This window comes from Falco naumanni, chromosome 3 (assembly GCF_017639655.2).
Source record: "Falco naumanni isolate bFalNau1 chromosome 3, bFalNau1.pat, whole genome shotgun sequence".
In the NCBI taxonomy this organism is placed as follows: Eukaryota; Metazoa; Chordata; class Aves; order Falconiformes; family Falconidae; genus Falco; species Falco naumanni.
In genome coordinates, this window is record NC_054056.1 from 86,153 (window position 1) to 109,383 (window position 23,231).

General features: G+C 43.9%; 1 protein-coding gene across 1 annotated transcript; it reads right to left on the reverse strand.

The window, feature by feature from the left end:
• Positions 1 to 4,129: 4,129 nt before the first annotated feature.
• Positions 4,130 to 23,149, reverse strand: MATN1 (matrilin 1). The gene is made up of 7 exons (XM_040587488.1): positions 22,924 to 23,149; positions 19,425 to 19,771; positions 12,251 to 12,473; positions 9,579 to 9,704; positions 8,882 to 9,295; positions 6,853 to 7,005; positions 4,130 to 4,296 (listed from the first exon to the last, which is right to left on the reverse strand). The coding sequence occupies exons 1-7, from the start codon at positions 23,006 to 23,008 to the stop codon at positions 4,130 to 4,132; spliced, it is 1,515 nt and encodes a 504-aa protein (XP_040443422.1). The 5' UTR covers positions 23,009 to 23,149.
• Between the last annotated feature and the right edge of the window lie 82 nt (positions 23,150 to 23,231).

Here is a 23,231-nt window from a genome sequence, read left to right on the forward strand (position 1 = left end):
CAAGGAGATGATCCATTACAACCCTATATATATATATGTTCCTCCTTATTTTCACACCCAGCTCCTGAGTTGCTACTCACTTGCTCCCTCAGCAGTCCTCCGCTATAGCTTGTTTGTGTAACACTTTCTGTCTGCATGCATACCAGATCATAGAATCACATTGGGAGGGACCTTTACAGGCCATCTAGTCCAGCCCCCTGCAGTAAGCAGGGACATCTTCAACTGAATCAGGATGCTCACAGCCCCATGCAGCCTGGCCTTGAATGTCACCAGGGATGGGGCATCTACCGCCTCTCTGGGCAACATGTGCCACCATTACACCACCCTCATCGTAAAATATAACTTCCTTATATCTAGGTTGCATCCAATCTCTTTTTGTTTAAAACCATTAGCCCTTGTCCTATGGCCACAGGTCCTATTAGAGAGTCTGTCCCCATCTTTCTGACAAGTCCTCTTTAAGTATTGCTTGGCTGTAATACTGTGTTGATACACAGCGTTATTCACCAGCAAGGTGAGATCCTGCACTGTCAGGAGCTCAGCCGCTGACAAAAAGAGAAGTTGAGAACTAGAGCATGCAGAAGCTTCTGCTTGCTGCATTATAAATCGATTATCTTTATTTTTATTATATTATCTCCCATTAGAAATGTATTATCTTTAAGATGGAAAGTGATTCCACATAACCAGGAAAAAGATTCCTTGGACGGAAGTAGAGGCAACTTCGTTGCTTTGGGTGAGGTGTTTAAAAGTTAATTGTATAAGTCTGAAGGAGTTGTTATAATCTATTCTGTAAAGAGAAATATGCTTGGGTGCTGCTTTGTTGCACTAAAATGTGCACATTAGATAATGCTGGCAAACATACCCTGTGGGATTTTTTCTAACTTTTTTATTAATATTATTTCTATTGAGAAACAAATGTAACATGAGAAGCTCAGCCTTTAGAGGTCTATATTATACATGTCTAAAATTGGATGACAGAAATCTTATCCCGAGAAGTCCAGGAGTTGGTAGGGGTTACTTGGGAGTCTGGGGTATACAAGATTTGACTGAGAGGACAAAGTTTTGCTATCAAGAACTGACTGTAATCCTTCAGCTAATGCTTGGAAATGTGTTGACTCATTCCTGCAAGGCCAAGAATATAATAAATTATTTGTTTTTTAAAAGAAGCTTTCTGTTTTGAGGAAGGGGGTCTCAGTTTCTCTATGGACCTGTTCATTCTCCTGCATTGAAATAAAAGGCTGTGACATGAGATGAAGGCTTTCCTACCCCCCAGCAAGACTATAGAGAAGTATTGTTGTCAGGCAACTACCACGAAGCTTACACAGAAAAGTAAGTTAAATTCAGTTTTTAAAATTTTCAGCAAACTTTTAATGTTCATCCCAAACACATGTACTATGGTGACATTTCTGAACAGGCCGAGTTATTCTGAAAAGCTTTTCACTGAGTCTCAAGTATAAATATTTTGATATAAAAAATAAAAATAAAAAAACTCTCTAAACCCAACCCCTTGTGCTCACATTCACTGGTGCGCTGTGGTGCTATAAACAAACACGGCTGCTTCCCCCAACGCCTAGCCAGACTACAGCTGTAGGAGACAGGCAGCGTTTGATGCTTCCAGTCCACATTGCTTTTTTGCCTTGCCAGTGCTGGGAACCCAGGAACAGAAGAAGAGTCTGAAAGGTCTTGAGAGGAACTTAACTGGCTCTGAAGGTGCTTAGAGGTGTGGGATGAGGAAGGAGCTAGTAAGCCTCTGGTCGATGTGGTAATGCAGGCACCACTTCCATGGGCAGCAGCTCCCGCAGCAGTTCCCTGTGGTTTAGGTGCTAGTGATGATTTGTAGCTTTGGCTGAAGATGTGGAGACCAGAGAGCTGAGGAGCAGGGGTACGTCTGCTGGGGTTGGTGTTAGCGGCACTGCCGTGCCTTACACAGAGCCACAGCTGCTGGCTCCTTGCACATTATCAGGGCTTACCCACAACAGGTCTAGCTCAAGTGCTAGTTCACTGAGATGTTGTGGGACCACTAGCTGGCTAGGAAAGCTGAGCTTTTCTTTCTACATTGTGCAGCAGCTATGGATAAACCCAACTAGCAGCAGCGTCCTATCCTATCTTGTCTGCAGCGCACAGAGCTCATTATTGCATTTCACCTACTTACTGACAAATGCATCATACTTACAATAATAAGCTGATCAGCGGCTTTGATGTTTTACACTCAGCATCTGAGTTGATTTTAAGTCACTTTGACTTTTAAATTAAATTATCTCATGCATAGAAACAAAAGATGCAGAAGAACACAGCAAGGATTCACAGAACTCATAATCAAGTACTTCTTAACACACATATATATTAAGCTTTAAATCGAGAACAAATCTTTTCAGTTTTTTTTAATATATGCACTCTATACGATGCAACAAACATTAGCATGATCTAGCTCTGAGCCACACCCAGTGCTCTGCCCACTATACAATGTCTGCTCTACTGTTACACTTCTTCCCTTTTAAACAAATGCAGGTAGACTAGACTTTAAAAAAATACAAGCTGGCCATAGCACTGTGGCTGGGCTGCCCTCTGTTACAAATGAAGGAGTTCTAGTTTTGTTACATTAGGAAGCAAGGAAATAATATTCTTTTGGGCTCTTAGATGATCTTGTTCTCCAGGGCTTCGATCCTCTTTGCCACAGCTTCCAGTGAGCAAAAGTTAAGGGGAAAAAATGACAGTGAGCGTTGGTGATTCCTTGCCCAAGTGGTCCCCAGGCTGGCAGAACAGGGAAGGAGTGGAGCTGCCTGGCTGGAAGCAGGGGCAGAGGGATGCTGTCATCACCTGCTCTGGCATTTCCAGAACGGTTCAGGTTGATGAACTTTTACTGAAGGTGGGATACAGTAATGCATGCACACATACTCATGTGCACCTATACATTTCCTATGGAAGGAAGATTAAAAAATGTGAGGATGATTGGAGCATGTTTTGAGTGGTTGGCAGAGAATCCCTGACCTTGTGGAGGATGGGTGGCGTGAGGAGTGGAGCAGAGTGCTTTTCTTGGAGTTCTGTAGTGTGTCACAATTTTTCTGCTCTTTTCACTAATTGCTTTTCATGATGTGCCTGGGAGTGGCAACCCGCTGGGTGAGAACTACTGATTTACTCTGACCTTTTGCATAACAGAAGTCATGGATTTCACTCAACTGAAGTTAAAGAGTAGAAAATATACCCTGCAACTGACATAGCAAAGCACAGAGATGTGTGAATCAATTAGAACATTGCTTTTGAAATTGTATTCTCTCCTTATTCTCAGTAATGAAAAATCTTCCTAGCCCTGTGTGAGCCGCCCCAGGGTTTCAGTAATTCCTCTCCCCATGAGAAGTTTTTTTTTTTCCTTGTTTCTCTTTCATCCACTTATTCATGGTCTTTGTGCAATATGGCAAGACGCAGCGTGGCAGAATGCAGCCCCACAAACTCAGTTCAGATGGGACCCAGCTCATCTCACTGGAGATGTTCGCAGTGAGTAGGTACCTGAGGGTTAGTCTCCCAAAAATTAGTTTTAGCCAGCTGGGGTAATTTGGACCTACTCATCTGAATATTGGACCTATCCATCTAAATTTATCCAGACCACCAACTATACAATAAGAGGTGGTTTGCTGTAGAAGACCTTCTTTCCTTCCAGTGCTGTGCAGCAACTTAGGCAGCCAGCTCGGATGTTTGCATTGTAGACGTTTACTGTCATAAAAAGAATCCCCTCCATGGAGCTTTAATGACTGGGGAGGCTGCATGTGGGCACCAGTGGTTTTGCCTGCTCCCAGCCCAGTGCTAGCCACTGCTGCTCTCAGCCCTCACCTTCGGGCCTCCTCCACAGGACCTGCAGCTTGCAGAGGCAGCATCATCATCCCATGCATGACCCACGCTTCCACACACATCACATTGGCATCATTTAAGCATCTTTCTAAAAACTGACCTATGTCTTAGTGCCTATAGCTCATAGCTGTCTTGCAATGGTTTGACACATTCTATTTTGGCTCTATTGGTTTTGGTCACTTACTCTGGGTCAGACCAGTAGCTACTCACTCTGGTGCAGGGACTTTTCTTGTTATAACCCAAGTACCTTGTTTCCCAGCTTCCTGACAGCCTACCCAACCTCCTTCCCTCATAAGCAGACTTTCCACACTGGTTCTTTCCAAAAGCACAACCCAACCCACTGAGTTCTGAACAAAGACAGTTTCTGAAGGATATATTTCCGCTTCAATGAATTTATAAGGTCTTCTACTTTTGTCTGGAACTTCATAATAGATTTACATTCACATGGATCTTCCTCTGTGGATCAGAATATCAAGAAGATGAGTTAAATGGCACAAAAAAAAGGATTAAATCAAAATCACTGAGACAGGTGAAATAAAGCAATTCTCATTCTCTTTATCAGAAACAAGAAGGAAATAAAAATATCATTCCTTCTAATTGTCTGACTATTCACTTCCGGCTTTAACCCCAGATGACGAGAGAATCTCACATTTTCTTTTTATATAGGCCAAACTGTTCACGAAAAGTCTTCCCTGGATTTCCAGTTTCCTGAAAGCCCTCTGAAGCTCTACTACTGATGCTTCGGGTTTGCCTCAAAAATCTGAATCTGACCAAATACAGTGCTCAAACCAGCCTCTGCCTTCCCAATAACATCACCACGGGGCCGTACTCTCTTTGTGAAATACAAACTGGAGGCACTGTTCACGATCTGAGAGTCAAGACTTGTTTGAGCTTTGCTTCAGTACTTCATTTCTTCAGCAAGCAGAGAAATGTGCTGGTTTTGCTAATCAATTTGCCAATCTATGTCAATAATTTACATATTCTTCAAGAAAAAATAATTGAAACTGGAATAGGAGCCAAAAAGGATACTGAGATGACTGGGAAAAGAAAGGAAATGTTTCCCAGTCCACACTGAGTCAGCTCAGCTGCCTAACAAATGGAAGCAGTACATAAGCAAAGGCCTTTTTAAGGGAAAGGACATCACTTGCACAAAACCACAATAGGATTCAACCAGTCATGAATAAACTAAAGCTGAATATTAAGAGTTCTAGCCATTTGTTGATAAATACAAGCTGGCACTGTGAATCAAACAAATACAAATATTTCCTTTCCTTAAAAAAACAAACAAACAAACAAAAAAACCCACAAAACCTCAAACATTGAGGTATTTACCAAAATTGATGATTTTGCAAACAAATATATATTTCCAAAATATATTTTTACTTTTTTTTTTTTTGAATGCTGAAGCCTAAATGGATTTCCTTTCTGGAAAGATATTTAAATACAATATATTGGGGGGTTTCATATAGCTTGGATCAACTCCTACTTTTTAAAGGAGCCATGGCAGAGAATCTCTATCTTGCAAGCCTGGCTACCGGGTTCTGCAGACACAGGACCCTGAAGGGTGTTGTCGCTCTCAGCCTTCCCCAGCAGGGAGGAAGGTCCCATCTTTATGAATCTGGAGAACAGGACACTTGCCCAGCATGACCCAGGACATCTGTAAGGATGGAAGGAATCAAATCTAAATTTCCTGAGGCAAGGCTCCTGACCACTACTTTTTTTTCTCTCTAATAGACACTCAGGGAGAGAAACAGATGAGCCACTTGCTGCTAACCCACTAATATTTACATGGATATCTCTTAGCTTTGGCACAAATAACAATGTTAGAGATTGCAAAGAAAGGGGGAAAAGGAGATTAAAATTCGGCAATGTGTATTATTTCATCCAGTTGATGCTGTAGAGTGTCTCCACATGCCATAAGAGGAGTGGAGATACCTGCACTGAGTGGGGCCATGGGCACTCAAAGGCAGGTCTACACACTTATGGGAAGTAGAGCTGAGCTTCTTAGAGCTCTTGGGAACTAAATGAGCCCCATCATAGGTGTGTGCAATGTATCTGCTGGGAACTGGAAGGAAGCATTTGCCTAGCAGGATAAAGGAGCCTGACCAGCTGGTCTCGACAAGAGAGTGTTAGGTTCCTGCTGAGCCCAGCAGTGTTACTCTTGGAAGCCCTGCAAGGTATTCAGTGTCTATGAATGAAGCCCAAGTGTTTGGGATTCACTATGATCTGCCTGAACAAGCAGAAGCATTGCAAAAGGCCAATACTTCATAGAAGGCATATGATTCCTTCAAAACAAAAATCTAAAATAATTGTGGTAGTTCTTTTTTTCAATAGTTTTAAAACCTAGGTTATTTGAAGGTCAATAGTCTTTAAATTTTATGTTATTCTTTACCTATGCTTATCATGCCTGTCTCCCACTCAGTCCTCTCTCAGTCTTTGCTTCACTAGGCTACCCAAACATGAGCAACTTAGCATTCATCTTGCCCCAATTTAGACACTACAAGCCATGTAGAAGATACTAGATGCTTCTTTTAACTTGAAACGTCACCCCTGTGGTACCTGTTTGGCTGTAGAACCAGCCAGTGGTTAGCAAGCTTCACTTCAGATATCCAATTTTGTGATGATCTTCAAATTAAGACAAATAAATCAACCATTAGCTTCTCTTTTAAGAGCATCTCTTCTTCCTTTATGTCACTTTTGGCTATTCCCAGGACCTGGAACAGCCTGAATTCATAGTTTCTGAAGAGGAAGGTAAAGAAGGAGAGAAAGGTGGAGAAAAAGGGAAGGAGAAGGCAGCTTGTGAGAAAGGGAGGTGGCTGAGGTGTCGGGGTGGCTGTGTTTAGGTAACCAAAATGTTGATGTCTCATGATCCTTCCATGATACTGTGCCAACTTGATATGCTGAGAAGAGAGCTTTTTATAACATCCAACTGAAGGAACATTTTTGTCCTTCTGCTTCCAGCCTTCCAATGCTGTGACCAAATCCCCCCTCTCCCCAGTCCCCCACTCTCACCAATGCAGATTTTCATTTGTAGCTTCTTCCCAATCTTGCTGATGGTTCTGAAGTCAGCTGTGTAGAAGTAGTGCTCAGCTACTGGTTCTGAAGCAATTTCCCTCAGCTCATCCTCAACTGCATTGCCAACTCCCACAGCAAACATCCTAAAGCCTGTGAGCAATGGGATCCTGTGAGTCGGACAGCCATGGAGCATCATGCTGCTATGGTTCCAACCCCCTGTCAGCTTGCATGTCCTTGGTCACCTTCTGGGCCCTTAGTTTCCACACAGGTCTGCAGATGTTAACCAGGAAATTAATGCCCTCACCCTTTACTATTACAGACTTCTTTTGATTAGGTCAGCCAGGGTTGCAAAATATTTTTGCAGGCAAAGTCTTACTGGAATTATGCAGACAATGCCCACTATCACCGCAAGAACCATGTTTTGAAGATACAAGTACAGATGATCATAACACCCTGCCAGAATCATGCATCCAAATAATATGGAAGCAATAATGCAGCAAAAGGAAACAGTGGAAGATTTTAATCCCAATTCAAAACCACTAATCAGCCTATGCAGTGGCAAAGATCCCTGTGCAATGGAGACCTGTGGTTCAGTAAAATTGTAGCTGAACCTCTTTCTAAAATTGCAACTCATACAGTCTGTCAGGAGCAGCCTATACTGTGAGTTAAGAACATGTCCAGGTAGATGCTTATACTGCCAAGAGATTGATCAGCCACCTCTGGCTTAAATCTGTTTCTATTGAACTAAACTGCAGTTTTCCCATTGACTTGAATGGTGATACTAGTGATTTTGAAACACCTGTTTCAAAATACTTGCCTCTACCTGTCCATGTCTAGACACTGGTTTCCCTTCCTCCCCTTTGCCTTGTCTTTCTACCTCTGGATGTATCCAATATTCGGGTTTTTTTAAAGTTGAGCTCGATTAACATGTTTGGAATCTAGATATAAGCATCTTGTTGTTTATCCCACTGAAACAAGTTATGAACACATGTTGGAGATTTCTGTGTAGGGACAAAAGAAGAGGAAGAAACAAGGCATAAATTTTTGTCAACACAGAAAAACAAACTCTATACAGTTTATAAGGACTTTTTGTTTTATGTGCTGAACATCCACACGTCACCTTGCTTTGTAAATATCAACTACTCATAAGCTCCTACCTGACCTTTATTGTGATGTGCTAGCCCTTAGTCCCGTCGAGATAGAAGTTAAAGGCAAGGAAAGGGTTTAGCAATTCATGTGCACATTCTCATCCATCTAACACAGAGATGTCAGGAGATTTGGGAACTTGTTTGGCAGGTCAGCAAAGGGGCATATCTCAAGATATTTATACTTCATGGTATTTAGACATACAAAAATACCAATATGTAGCCACTGTGCATTTTTAATATTCCAGTAGAGGGTAAAGAAGCTTTCTTAGTGTGTCTGGGATTTGAACAGGGAGTCCATGGTTACTCCCTTAATCTGTGTTTCTGCTTTATTTATTGTTTTATTTCTTCTTTTTCTTTTACAGACCTTAAGATTGCTACAGCCAAGCCACACTTGGCCCTGCAACTGCCATTATTCTCAATGGGACTCTGATGGTCATTGCTGCCTCACCGTCAGTGCCACTGATGCTGACGTGACTTTCATTACCAACATCAGACAAATCCTAAGCTTCTCCGTGTGGTTTCCTTCACATTTATGTGAAGCATGTTAGACCAGTGTGCACCCCTTACCAAATGTGTGAAACTCCATCCTGCACAGCAGAGAGACCTCCAGTAGACTTAGATCAAAGATAGAGGGGCTGTGGGAACAAAGGCCAGCTGCTGGCAAACCAAGACTCATCTGAACCCCAGCCAGAGCTGCTCCAAGTTCTTTATGAGTGTGCAAGGGTAGTCAGGCAAGACCTCGACAAAGTCACTCTATAGTGACCTGTTTCTACCCTAAGTAAGAGATTTATCCAGGGAAAGAATCATACCTAGGATGATACTAGATGCAGTACTTGGTCCAGGGGAGAAAGAAGTCACTGAGAATTCAGGAAACCTACCTAAGTCTTTGGCTTGATTAGCAGCATCAGTGATGTAATCTTGTGACCGTCCATCAGTAAAGACTATGCCCACCTTGGGGACCCCAGGCCTAGCTCCATTGATGATAGAAAAGGAACTGTCAATGAGGTACTTCAGAGCCTGTCCCGTCATTGTTCCTTTCTCCATGTAGGCCATTTTCTTGACTGCTGCTTTGATGTCCTTCTTGTTCTTGAACTGCCCCAGTGGAAACTCCTGTCTGACAGAACTGGAGTACTGAACCAGGCCAACTTGGGCCTGTTTGTCTGACACCTCCAGTGAGTCCACAATTTGGTTGATGAATTTCTTCACCAGCTCAAAGTTCTCAGGCCGCACACTCTTGGAGCCATCAATCAGGAACACAAGATCCAGAGCAGATCCTAACCCACCACTGCAAGCTGAAGCAAAACAAGAGAAGAGGGCAAAAGAAGACAGAAACTAAGACCCCCATTAATTATGTAGGGAAATATAACCCTAGTGTCATTTTGTCAGTAATGAAATAGGCTTAATCGATCAAAACTTAACAACAGTTGACATTAATTTGAAAATAATTGGTTACGAGTGCATGATTTCCTTTTTTGCCCTTTTTGAGCAGAACACTTCTCCCCTGTCTCAGTTCTATCCCCACCATACCACTGCAGATCACAGCTCAGCTCAGTGCAAATGAAAATCATTACATACCGCTGCATGTCTTTCCGTCGCTGTTCAGTGTGAAACCTTCTTTACAAGCACACTTGTACGCTCCTGGGGTGCTGGTACAGACCTGCTCACAGTCATGGTCTCCAGTGGCACACAGGTCTGACACCACTGTAAGCAAAGGTGCAGATTAAAATCAAAGACCATGCCAAGGCTTCTCAATTCAGACCAAATGCACAAAGCATATTTGTCCCAGACATACACTCATTGATAACTAAATCTGCTCTGCGGAAAGACAAAGCAGCAGAGGTCATCACTCCTTGGCAGTGACTGGGATAGGAGAGATAAGGAGAAGCTGTTTCAAGTCTTGTGACTCTAAGACAGAGCCAGGACTAGAAACAGTCTCCATACAAGGGCAAAAACCTTCTGTCTGTTGAGCATATCACAATCTACTTCCCTCTCCAAAGCTGCTGGATGGGATTTGGTTTCCAACCTACCATCTGGGCTGGCTAATACCCATTTTTCCCAGCCATGTAGTACAATTACGATTAGTGAGTTCAGCCCCATGTGCAGTTGTCTTTCCTGGATGGGATTCATGTGCAAACATAGTTGGAATTCACTTCAGAGCGACCCTCACACGTGCAGCTTTCAGATTCGCTCTCTACAAACATTTCTGCCTGCTGATCTTAACCTGGATCTGACTCCTGAGATGCTGAGCAAACAAAAGCTGAACTGCAGCACTCGGACCCAGCAGGGCTTAGTGACTGACAACACTGTCACAGCTACAGCAATGATGATGCAAAATAAACTCAAAACTAAATAGATCTGGTTGAACCAAATTAGTTTACAAATACCAGGGAAATCTGTGCAGAAAACTGGGCGTTAAGTTTACCAAAACCATGGGAGGCAGCACAAAGTCTTTCAAAGTTAAGAGGCTTCTGTTCATTATTTCAAGTCATTTGTATTCTGCTCTGTGTGTATTTTCTGCTTCTTCTGGCCTTCCCAATTCACACATCTGCATATTGTGCCAACACTGCTAGATCTTTCCAGCATATATATAGCTCATATAATTAGGAATATTACTAACCATGCAGATGGCTGTAACACTGGGCTCTCAGGTTGAGTCTTCTGAAGCCTACAGACACCATCTTAGCGGCTTATTAGATCTAACTAGTAGCTGGATTGCCAAGGGTCTTCCTTTTTCCCTATGTGTTTGTTGAGCGCTATGGGGCCAGTGCTGCACAGTTCTTCCTGCTGTCAGTACCCACAAACCTTTGTTTGCAAGAGCAGGTGGTGTTTGGGTACATCTCCAAGGACAGTTTTGTGCAGCTGCTTGCATAGCACTGTAAAACCCACTCGGCAGTTAATATGGTGCTATCCTCTGTTAGCTACAATAATCCTTAGCACAGTGCTTCCCTTGGATGCATCTCTGAGGGTTTTTACCATGGGGAGAACTTTGTCATCTGCATGTTACACATTTGAAAAGCAAGGCATAGAAAGTATTTTTCCTTTGCTCTTTATCTTTTTGAATTACATCAGTGCCAGAACTTCAAAACACATTGTCTGGCCTTTCTGTCTCTGGCTGACTCCTGACTCCAGGGCAGCCAACACAAACTCCCACAGATATTCATGGCCTGGATTCCACCTTCTCAAATTTTGTCTCTAACCCCCCCTTTTGTATGGAGTATTTGTTCCCCTCTTTCATGAGCTTCTGGTGCAATGACACCTGATTATAATACATGTCCCATTTTATATTCAAAATTTTCCTCCTCCCTACAGAGGAAGAAATTTTCCTTGACAAAAAGCTGCTCAGCCCCATCATTTTCAGGCAGAAAGTTGAATCATGAAATTTTACACATCTTGGAGAAATTGGTTTCTGAGAGTTTTACAGGTCCATATGTGTATATACGTTTGCGATGTCTTGCCATAGGCGCTGCAGTGTATCACATCTTTTAAAAAGTGTCACTACACATTTTGTGCTTTGATAGGATGGGCATGTGAAACCCCTGGGCCTCTCTTGCTGACACATAAAGTGGATATTTATAGACCACCTCCTACAGTCTTGTGGGTACGTTTGAAGGTAATAAAGCTTTCTCACTCCGTTCACCAGTTCATGTAGGAGTGAATATGTGTTTGTAGGATAGTCGGGCTCTTTTTATATGTTGTAAGAAAGGCATTAGATACCGTACCAGCCAGGAGAATTTCCTGCCTCACAAGGCTTGCAAAAACAACAGCATAGTCGGGCAAAGGCTGTTCGGTCTCTGGCAGGGAAGTGAAACCGTCCCTTACTTGACTGGGAATACAGAAGTCAATACTGGTGGGGGAAATTCCAAGCCAGAATCTCAGAACTTCCCAGACAGATAGGCTTAACAATAAGGACAATGACTTTAGCAATATAAAGTTCCTGTTTTCCAGGTTCGTTCTCAGTGCCTCAAGGACTAAGTGGCTCACATTTACAAACTCTTCTGTGCCAGTGAATTCTGGAGACTTCTTTAACTAAACCCTGAAATTCCCTAAACAAAACCTGAAATTCTTGAAAGGCAACTTCAAAGAGCATCTGTTTTCCATACTGCTTCGGGCTCTGTCAGACTCAAGTCCTTGGAACGTGGAAGCAGATGGATGAAGGGTGATCGCACATACAAGTTCTATGTGAAAAGCTTGCTGGTAGCCACTTGCAGCTCTTGGCTAGGAACGCAGGGGTTGTGGCAAGGACTTACCACAGAAAGCTTCTTGAAACTTGTGGGTGAGCTTCTCTATGACACTGTAGCTCTCTACATAGGCCACATGATCATCCAAGGGCTCGCTGGCGATCTGCCGCAGTGTGTGCATGTCCACCCGGCCAACCCCAATGGCAAAGACCTCGATGCCAGCTGCTCTGGCCCTTGCTGACACATCCTGCACTCCATCCTGGGGACGTCCGTCGGTCACAACGATCGCCACCTACACAGAGGAGGGCAGAGGCAAGGTGGGTGCTTGAAGGGGCGTTAATATCACTATTGCTTGTGGAACAGGCTGGGTTAATAAAGGTTTCACATTTCTAAAATTAAACAAAAAGGAAATGCCACTCCCTTCCTGCCCCCTCTTCCCGTTCTTCCTGAGATCACGCAAACCATTCTTTTATGTGGGATTTATTTCTTTCTGAGCTGGAAAGGTTAAACTGCCAGGGACCTGACTGATTTAATTAAGGGACAACTGGTGCATCTTGCCCCTAAGGAAACCAAAGTAAAGGTTATGTTCTTCACACGCAAACTAATGCTCAAGCTGAACTCTAACTATTTTCATGAACCCCCAGCTGACACTAAGCGCAACGCTAACTCAGTATGGGACTTTAAAGAAACTCAGGAAATGTCATGGAAACTTCATGAGATGAAGACTTCCCCATTTTATAGATGGGAAAACTGAAGCAGAGAGAGGGGAAGAGATCTACCTAAGTTCATGCTGTGTGTCAATGCCTGCCATGATTCCTGATTCCCTGTTCCACAATGAATAGCAGAGATGAAATCCTACCCCTACTAATATCAGCATTAAAATGACAGCGGGTTTAAGTGGGAACTGGATTTTACCTTCTATTAGATGGAGCCCTGAATCAGTGGAGAGCCTCCAAGAGTCCTGCTTCTGTTGCTACCTTGTCCATTTTTCTCTTTATTTTTCTTCTGCTAAGTGACATTGCCAAAAAACCTTGATTTTTGTTCTTTGTCAGTTCCTCTGTTCCTGCCACTTTCCCTTACAACTGTTACTGTGACACCACTGTCAACTCCAAAGCAACTGATTGGGGTGTATCGCAGTGTGGAGAAATATAATCAGCAGGAGCAGGTGAGCTGCTAAGCAGCAAAAAACCTCCACATTGTAGGCAAATACCCTCAGCAATACAGAAAGTGAAGAAACATCAGATGAAAAAGGCAGGGGGAAAAAAATCTATCTGGCAGCAGCAGTGAGTTTAGATGAGCAGTCATCTGGTCATGAAGGCAGTATTTGCTATTCCCCTCTATGTCATATATAATCTCCATCTTTCTGAAGATTAAATCAGACCCACCAGCTGCTCTGTTAGGCTGGTGTGATGGCTGTTTCACATCCTTGGGTGGAAAAAAGTAATCTAGGGTAAGGTCAGGGGTGGAGTTCCCTGCCCCATGTGTCCAAGGGGTGCTGGCCATGCAGAGGAAGTGTCTCCTTGCCCCTCTGCCCACACTTCAGCTGAGGGATGGCTGAATGCTGCAGTCTCCTGCCCCAGAGGAATACTGCAATACCGAAGGACTCTGCTGCCCTGTTCAGAGCTTTCCTTCTATGCAAAATATCGGTGAAGCATGAAAATGTAGAGCTGCTCAATCTGACACAGGTCTGTAGGTTCAGGTGTTTATCTGCACTTCCTAAAGGCTACAAAATTAAAAATTCCTAGTAGCATCACAATTCTGTAACTGGCTGCTTCCAAAGGAAAAAAAAAAAAAAAAAGGAAAATTCAAATATTTCTCTTCTGTCTGTGGCCGAAATAAAGAAAAGCATCACCTGTGGCAGATGTCAGTGTGTGTTGTAAAGGAGGATGACCATGACAGTCAAAGGTCGATCAAAAGGAGCTCTGAGGCTGTTTCTGGAGCGAAAGCCAAGACAAGGAGCAGAACCAGCCATGCAGTCATGCCTTCTGCCAGGAGAGCGAGCCCTCACTCGGCTGAACAGCTCTGCTCTCTGAGTACACCCAGAAGCTCTGAGATGGGGGCAGCCAGTTAGAGCTTATCAAAAGCCAGCTTGTCAGGAAACAATATGTATTATCAAGTAGCTTCTGCAAGCAACACCAAAGAGGTTTCTGTAGCCGTGTATCTTTCTCACAGTGTTTGTCACAGGATGGAGGTGATGCATGTCCTCCTGGCACTTCTCTGTTTAAATAAAGTGATTCCCCAAGTTTAATCAGTCCCTTTCATTCTTCACATCAGGGTGGCATCTCCACATGGGCCTGAGCCCCAGAGGTGACCCAGGAGGTGTGTGGTAGCAGCATTCACATCTGCATCTGATGGGAAAGATCTTCACCATGCATCTTGTGAAAATCTACTATAAAGCACTCAAAATTCATGTTGCTTTCTGATCTGCTGTTGGAGAAAACAAAAATTCTGGGTACAAAGAGTCTGAATCAGGCATCAGGAATTATCCAGTGAGCTCACAGCTAAAACAAATGTACCAGTGAGTCATGGTAAGTACCAACCAGCCGGGGAGCCTGTCACTTGTGCCCAGGACCAGGTGCTTACAGAAAGGGTGGAAGAAGTAGAACAAGTATAATGTGATCTTGCTATCATCTGAAGTTATCTTGATAATTAGGAAATCCTGATTTTTTTTTCCTGGGATCCCACCTCTAGATATTTGCCCTCCCTGCCAGCCTGAGGCAGTGAATTCCAGTGTGAAAAATCCTTTTTTTAAAAAAAAAAACGACTAAACAAACTACCTCCAAATTATTTGCAGTCACAGGATGTCTGTAATTCTCTGTGTTCTGACCTTGTTTCATTTAAAAAGCTGAGAGTCCAGGTATGTGCCTTGTTTGGTAAAGAGCAAGAGACAGGTTGGAGGAAAGGGGAAAGGAGCAGCCGCTGCATCCTGGAGAGGCTGACGCGGCTCTGCAGCAGAGGCTTGTGCTGGACTCACAGGTAGCCACGTGAGAAGAATTAAGAAAGGGTGAACGCTTTTGCTGTCTCAAATAGCTGAACAGGATCTTCAGTTTTGGCCTAAAGAAACTCAGAAACTTTTGCTGTTCAACAGCTGTTTTAACAGCTACTTTTCATTGTCCCGTGAATTCCTAACTTTCTGGATCCTTCTTGTGTTACTTCTGTCATATAGAAACCCACCACGTTCTCATGACACAATTTATTCCTGGTTAACTAAGACTAGAGTATTCACGGGCATCCCTAGGTATTCCTGTTTCAGGGTTACCATGTGTAGGCAATCCAGCAGCTAATGAGATAGCTATGTCTCATTATGCAGTGTATAACGTCAATGTTGTAGCAGCACTGAAAGGAGAATTGGGTGGAAAGTTGAATAAGCCCTTGATTTTCTCAGCAATTTGACAATCTATTTGTTGTTCTTTCTAAAGAAAGATAAAAGTAATTGGGCACCCCTGCAGTTTTTGATAAAGGTATAAATAGACTTTGCTCTGAGCTTCTAGAGAAACAAATAGTGCTTTTCTCTCTCCTAGGGTGACATTTGCCGCAGAGAGCACAGCAAGACCAAATGATCTTGTGGTGCTTTGATCAGTATCCCACATGGCTGACAATCGTAGCACAGATTTTCACAAGGTCTTGCTGGGTTTCTGCTGTGTGAAGGAGCAAGGACCATGTCCAGTATTTCTGGAAGCTTCACGTCCCTAAATTACTGCATGACCTATTCACCCACACACCCCGCCCCCCCCCAGGCAGGTGACGGGGCCACGCTGAGCAGCTTTAGGTTCACAGAAGGGAAGAGTTTTCTGGACTTCAGGATATCTTGGAAAAAAGAAAAGAATAACCAGGGAACCAAGGAATGCAAATGGTTGTGGAGTCTTCCACCTTGGAGATATGCAAAAGCCATCTGGACACTGGGAAACCAGCTGTAGATGGCCCCACTTGAGCAAGGGGTTGGCCAACATGACCTCCAGAGGTCCCTTCCAGCCCCAGCCTTTCTGTGATTCTGTCTGTCTGATCAGCTGAAAAGTGGAAGGACAGAGCGAAAAGCATGTAGTGATTTTCTTTTCTTCTTTTTTAATGCCTGAGACAAACCATTAAAAGACCACTACTATTCTGCTTTTTCAGATGTCCAGGAAATAAGGTTTCAGGGAGACAAAACAACTTCAGAATTCTTTGTACCACTGTCCACACAAACATTGCTGTGTTTGCCATGCTACTGCAGTAAACCACTAAAATAAATCTGATCTTTTTAAAAGTGTTCAAATACTTAAACTAGAGGCTCATTTGATCTATTTGCAGGACATACCAGCTCTTACGCATATTGAGATGTCAGGAAACCACAAGGATTGCAAGAGCATGTTGGATGAGCTGTCTGGCAGCCCAGCTGCAGAGCAGACAAGAGCAGGAAAATAGTGCACAAGGAAAGGGCTTACTTAAATGGTGTGGAAGAGATTAGTTAGCTAAAGATCGAAGCATTTTCATAGACAGCTCAGTGAAAATATCTCTTCAATCTACAGTAATGGTCAACACTGCATGTAAGGTGTCAGGCTGTATTTACAAAAAAATAGACACTAATATTGAAAGTATTATAAAAATATTGCATAAATCAGGACTGTGTCCCAGTCCTGACCTAAATGTGGTCACCTTGTCTTAAAATAGACATTGGGAAATTAGGTAAAGACAGGAGAAGATAAATACGGTAAGATTTCTGAGGGACATGAATGGATTGCATAGCAGTCCTAGAGGAAATGGGATCTCTAAAAAGTTCCCATTATTGAAAGTAAACAATAAGAAAACCAGTGAAGCCAATGGGGGCTGTCTTCATGCAACTGGGCTGGAGTTCAGAGTCCTCCTTTAGGATCCTTCATTCATGACCCAGGTACCATTCGAAGTGTGGTGACTGGCCATAGGTTTCCTGTTTCTTGATTTCCCCCATCAGCTGGGTGAGGATCTGCTAAGTTCTGAGGCTGGCGGACCCTGGGGGTGTTGCTGGGGTTGTGTCAGGGTTGTGCTCAGTGAGGAGACCTGTGGTTTCCACTATAGGGTGTTCTGGCTAGGCAAAGATGGCAGGAGGGCTCTGCTGGAGACCTACTGCCTTCCCACCAGCTCCACTGCAATGGGTTCACTGCAGGAAACATCCCTTTCCCCTGCAGTGCCTCAAACAGCCTTTCAGTGAAGTCCATGGAGAAACCAGGCAGCCTTGAGCTCTCTGAGAAATGAGAGCTCAGGGCTTTCATTTCCAAAGCCTGTCTGAGAGCAGTGGGAGTGGGCAGTGTGGACTGCTGCTGACTCTTCGGTAGCCCTGCAGCAGACTCACTGCCACTGGGAAAGCAAGAAAAAGCAAAGCACACCTTGGCAACAACAGGCAGTTGCTCAAACCTCCAGAAAATGCCAGATGTAGGCTAAAGGCTGAATCCACACTTAATGGCTTTGAAGCAGTTCAGTCAAATGAATGAGATCAATTATTCTTGCACCTAAAGGATTTTAAAGTTCTTTACTAAAAAATAATGATAACAATATAATATTAATAACACCTTGCAATTTTGCAATGATATCTTTTAAAGAACCTCAAAGAACTTGACAAACGAAACCAATGTTACTCCTTTTGAATAAAAAAACTTTGCAATTAGGTCTCAGAGTTCCCCTGCAAGAGCTGGGTTGTTAGATTTTGCACCAGGTGACTCCTGAGCTTGAGTGATGATGTGCTCATGATGGCTCATCAGGTGAGCTTCTCTTTCTGGAGCTGATTGCCAATGAGACTTAGTGGAAGTTTGTTAGTGTTTATTTTTCTCCTGATATTACTCTTGGTTTTCTTCCATAAAAGACCATGTGAGGATGGATTTCCTCATATTTGCAAGTTACTTATAGTTCAACACGGTGAGGGGGCACACAAGACATTTAATTAGATCATCCTTGTATGAAACAGCCTCATTTTTAGGGGTATCTTGTCAATTCCAGACCAGAAGAACCTTCAGGTTGCTGATTGTTGCAGTTGGCTGATATTACCTAGCATTTGTTTTTCACTTTTCAGTATCATTTCTGACTTGCCATCCCTGGGCACCTTTTCCATGTTCTGCTCAGCCTCCCCTAGAGCGTTACTAGCAGTGAAAGAAATGGAAAGTGGCTGATGTTCCAAAAATGCTGTAATCAGGAGAAAAATCCCAGACTTCCTCGCTCCAACAGTTGGGCTTTTGTCCAGGTGGTGGAAAACTCTGGTTGCTTGCTAACACTTCTGTGTATTTTTCTGGTCCAGCCTCATAGCAGAGAACCCACAGAGCTGGTGTGGGACATGAGGGCCTAGAAAGTGTGTTCATGGTGTTTAGCTGAAGCACGTATTTTCAAGAATAGACATTCTCTGCATGCTCAGAAGAGAGTTTTCCTGATGACAGTCACTGGGCTGAGGTTTGGTTTCATTCCTAGTCAAATCCAAAGGAATGAAGGAGGTATCTGGGGAATATCTTTTTAAAGGCTGAGCTTCCTGGGCAGGGAATATGGGTCAGGAGCAGCGATGCCCATTGCAGCCACGTATAGAGTTAAGCCAACCTTATGCCACAGGCTTAAATGCTAAGTGCTCAGTACAATCTGTGCACCTAAAGAGAATATCCAGAATGGAAAGCACAGCCATCAGCCAGCCTCTGAAGAACGGGAAGAGCAGTGGAGGACACTGAAACAGCACTTTGCTTTAGATCTGGGAATATAAGATATATAAGTGGATATACATGTAGATCTGGGAATATAAGATATATAAGCGGATATACATGTAAGTGGAAAGGGGCAACTTCAAAAGAAACTTTCAGAGCGTTGCCTCACTTTTTACTATGGTGGATTCTGAAGCATCTTTATTACAATACTTTGGGGAAGGCAAGCATCATTAATCCTTGTATGCTCATGCCTAGCAAACCTGGCTGAGATCATCATTTCATGGTGGTATTTGTGGCAGGCACACTGGAAGCAGGGAATCATGTCCTGAAGGACAGACACTCCAGGCAGAGAGGAGAGCTAGTAAAGCTGGATTAGATTTACCCTGACAACTTCTGGCCAGCTCTGCCTAAAAGAAAGTTGAGCTTTGTTTTCAAGAAGAGCTGGGAGGTTTCCACCTGCCAAAGGTTTGCCCCCTTTGACAATTAACCTCTGCTTGTCCCCACACCATCAATGCTAAAGATAAAAACACCTTTCCTCCTTTCTGATTTTTCCAACCACTCCATGATGAGTCACAAGAAAGAAGAAGCTTTCAAGAAACAGATAATTTGCTTACCTTATTAAAATTAGGAGACCTCACCCTGGCCCCTTCTGAGTCACTAAAAGCCCGGCTAATGGCAAACTGGATAGCCAGGCCAGTCATAGTCCCAGTGGAGAGCGGCTCTATCCTTTGGACTGCTTGCAGGAGCCCGGCTTTGGTTTGGTAGGTCTTGAGGGAGAACTCATTCTTGACAGCACTGGCATAATTGATCACACCCACCCGGGTGGAGTTGGGGCCCACATCCAGCCCCTCAATCACCCGGGACATGAAGACTTTGACTTTCTCAAACTCGTGTGGGCGCACACTTCGAGAGCTGTCAATGACGAACACCAGGTCAGTGGGTTTCGTTCTACACAGGGTGCCTGAAAAGGGTAAGGAGGGAGGAGAAAAATGAAAGAAAAAGGTGAAAAAATCACCCTAAGAGGCAAGTAACTGTCTTGTTAGAGCAGCAGCTGAGGGCAGAGGACCTGCAAGCTTCAATACTTTCTCTACCTGTCTCAGAGAGGCCCAGTGAAACGACTTTTAACAATATTTCTAAATGTTCTTTTTCCTTTCACAGGCAAGCATCTGTAAGAAAAGCACAGTTATCGGTTGACAACATGTACTTCTGAGGGAGCAAGGTGATGAGATGCTGGCGCTGCACTTGTGGGAGCAGGTTACCCACTTGTCACCTGGTGCTACTGCGAATGTCTGCATAAAACTTAACAGCAGCACGGAGGGAGGAATAAAGTTGCGAACTGAAGCCTGGGTGTGCACATCTGCATCAAAGTCTCTAAAGGCATCAGCACATTTTGGACAGGGATAAACGATTCACATGGATATTAATTAATCAGATTATGTCTTTGTCATGCATGACCAGAAGCAGGCATGAAACTCAGCAGTTCAGACTGGGCTGTGAATCAAGATGCCCAGATTAACTAGCCAATGTAACATGAACCAGCCTCACGTTATAGTCTCATAGCTAGTGGCACTAATAATGAAATACTGTAACGCAGCACAGATCAGCGCCGCTTTATTTCTGTGAGCTAGTGAGGGAGAATACAATAGGGAGATGTAGAACCATGTAATTGATAGTTAATCTCTACAGCCTCATAGTAAGACATGAATATCCACTGTCAAAAGTAAATGGGATAAACAGCAAGCATTAGCAATGCAAAAAGCTGAGTGATTTTTTTTTTCTCATTTTCATGCTGGTTTCCATCTTAATTTTCAACGGTGGCAAAACATAAAAAGGGCTAATACTTTTTTATGATTTTCTAAATGAATTGTCCCATTTCCCCCACCAGATCTATAGCATTCTGTTCTCTATGTTTTTTTTGTCTCGTTTAGCCTGTCTCTGTAGGAGCATCAAGTGCTCTGTTAATATTTGATTTCCACAGAGAGGGACTATATAGGTTATATCATAAAGGAGATTTCTGTGGACAGATTTTTAAATGTGAGCTTTTGGGCCAACAAATCTGTTCCAAATTATGACATAAATGTTATAGCTAGGTCTCAGTGTGAAATCTAATTGAGCTTTCAGTCCTTCAGACAGATGAAAATAAATACCCTGTGATATAATCCATAAAGAATATAATCAAGTTAGTTTCCTGAGAGACACTAATGCTGAATCTGCCTCTGGTTCCCAGGAAGGTCTCTCTAAAGGATGCTGTGTGTAGAAGGGAAGCAGGCAGTGGTTGCTTTGTCAGTTGCTCTAGTTCCACTAAAATGCAATATAACCCTTTCCCATGTGGGTGACTTTCACTGTGCCACCAGAATTTGTTGCAGAGGAAGGAAAAACTCAGCTGGCAGTCTGTCTGCAGTACTGCAAATCCCTTTACCAGGGGTTGGTTATGCCCATTTCACAGGTGAGAAATGAAGGTACAGAGAAAGGCTCAAAGTCTTGCAAGATGTTGCTCAAGAAATAAAGCACAGATTCCCCTTTGCCACTGTAACTAATGAATCGCCTCCATATTTTTTTTAGTGAGAAACCAAGGAATAAAAGTGTGTGTTTTCTTTTTCCCTAGGAATAGTTGGATCCAATGCAAGTTTTGAGCTTTTGGTGGGGTTTTTTTTGCATGGAAGCTCTGTGATTTTGCCTTAAATAACATTTTAAACCTCTTTTTATGAGAGTGAAGTATGTTTCTGGCAAGTGAAGAGAAAAGAAGAGATATCAGATGGGAGCTTTGGGAATTCAGCCTGTCTGGTCACAGCCATGGTCCAGACATCAGGGTCTGCAGAACAGGCCTTGGTTATCTCCAGGAGGTGAGAGTCAGACGTGCTTGCTCTGAATGACAAACTGACTCAGCACAGTTTATTTTAAGGGCTTAAACCAGAAATAAAATCCTCCTCTATTTTTAAAAATGTTCACACTTGAAGTTATTCAGGAATAGCTGAATTTCACGCACCGATTTAGCAGAAAATATCTCTTAGGGCATCTTTGCTTCCTGTTCATTAAAAGAACAGGAAACCTGCCTAGTAACTCAGAATTAAAAGGTGTTTATTTTAGAAATAACAATTGCTCACAGTAAGGCTGAGTTGAATGACCTGTCTGTTTAGTCTACTGACTTTGGTAGTGCCTAGTGGTTCTGCAGCGAAGATAACTCTCTCTTTCCAAATTACCAAGGAGAAACTGTTCAGTATATCAGAAAACTCCCCCTCATCACCCGCTGCTAAGTCGGCAGTCACTGTCACACTTATTTTCCAATTGTCAGCCTGCCCAGGCATATGCATTATGCATCATCGTAAGATTGTTCAAACATTTTTAAAAGCCAGCAGTAACTTTTGCCTTGGCAATCTCTCCCGCGGTGAGCTCCCCTGGCTGGCTGGAACTCCTGGCAGCACGCTGCCCTTGGCAGAGGAGAGATGCTTCCTCGACACCAGACCCTCCAGCCCTCCCCCTGGTGTTCGGTACTTGCTGACACTAATTGCAGACTAGGAGTCACTGACCATGCAACTTAAAGAGCAGGCAGCTCATCTCCCATCTGGCTGCGTGACACCCCACTTGGAAAGAAAAACAGAGCAGGATTTTGCTCAAAAATGAATGGAGCAAAACCTGGGAAAGGCCCATCCTCAGCATCCAGACCCAGACCTTCCTGCTCGGTGAGGTTAACCAGAGCCTGGGGTGTCTGGCCAGCCCCTCCTCCAGCCCCCGGTAAAACCAGCCCTCTGCAGAGCCGTGGGGAGAAGTAGCTCTGGATGGCAGAAGAGAGCCCTTCTCCTGCCGGGGCCTCCTGCAGCTGGGAGCAGCAACCCGGGGGCTGCCTCTGTGCTGGGGGTCAGGCCTGAGCTGATGCCACCACCTTGGCTGTCCTCAGCACAGATCTCCTGCTTTTTCTCTAAAGCAGTCACGGGCAGAAGCAAACACATGTCCAGGTGTTGCTGCCTTGGGAAAACACTTGAGAAAGCTCCTTTGCTTCCCTGACTGATGCTGGGTATTTCTTCTTCCTTCATTTCCTTCCCAGTCCCAAAGCAGGCTGTGCCGAGGAGGTAGAGCATCGACAGGCTGCATCCTGCCACTGAGCTCCCCACTTACCTCTCTGCTGTGGAGGTGTCCCGCAAACGCCATAGCTCTGGAGGAGAAGCAGCAAAGAGAGCAAGGCAGAGAAAATCCTGTCCATGGCTGTGGAGGAGCTGGAGGCTGGATGCAGAGTGGCAAGCAAGAGCTTTGGCCCGGAGGTATTAACCTGCCCTTCCTCGGGGAGGCATGGGGCCAGCCCCTGACACGTGTGAAGTACAGAAGCCCCGGGGGGGAGGGGGGGAGGGGTGCACGGAGGGAGAGGGACAAGCAAGAAGGACTAGGAGAAAATATTTCATGACGGTGGGGAGGGGGAGGATATCCAG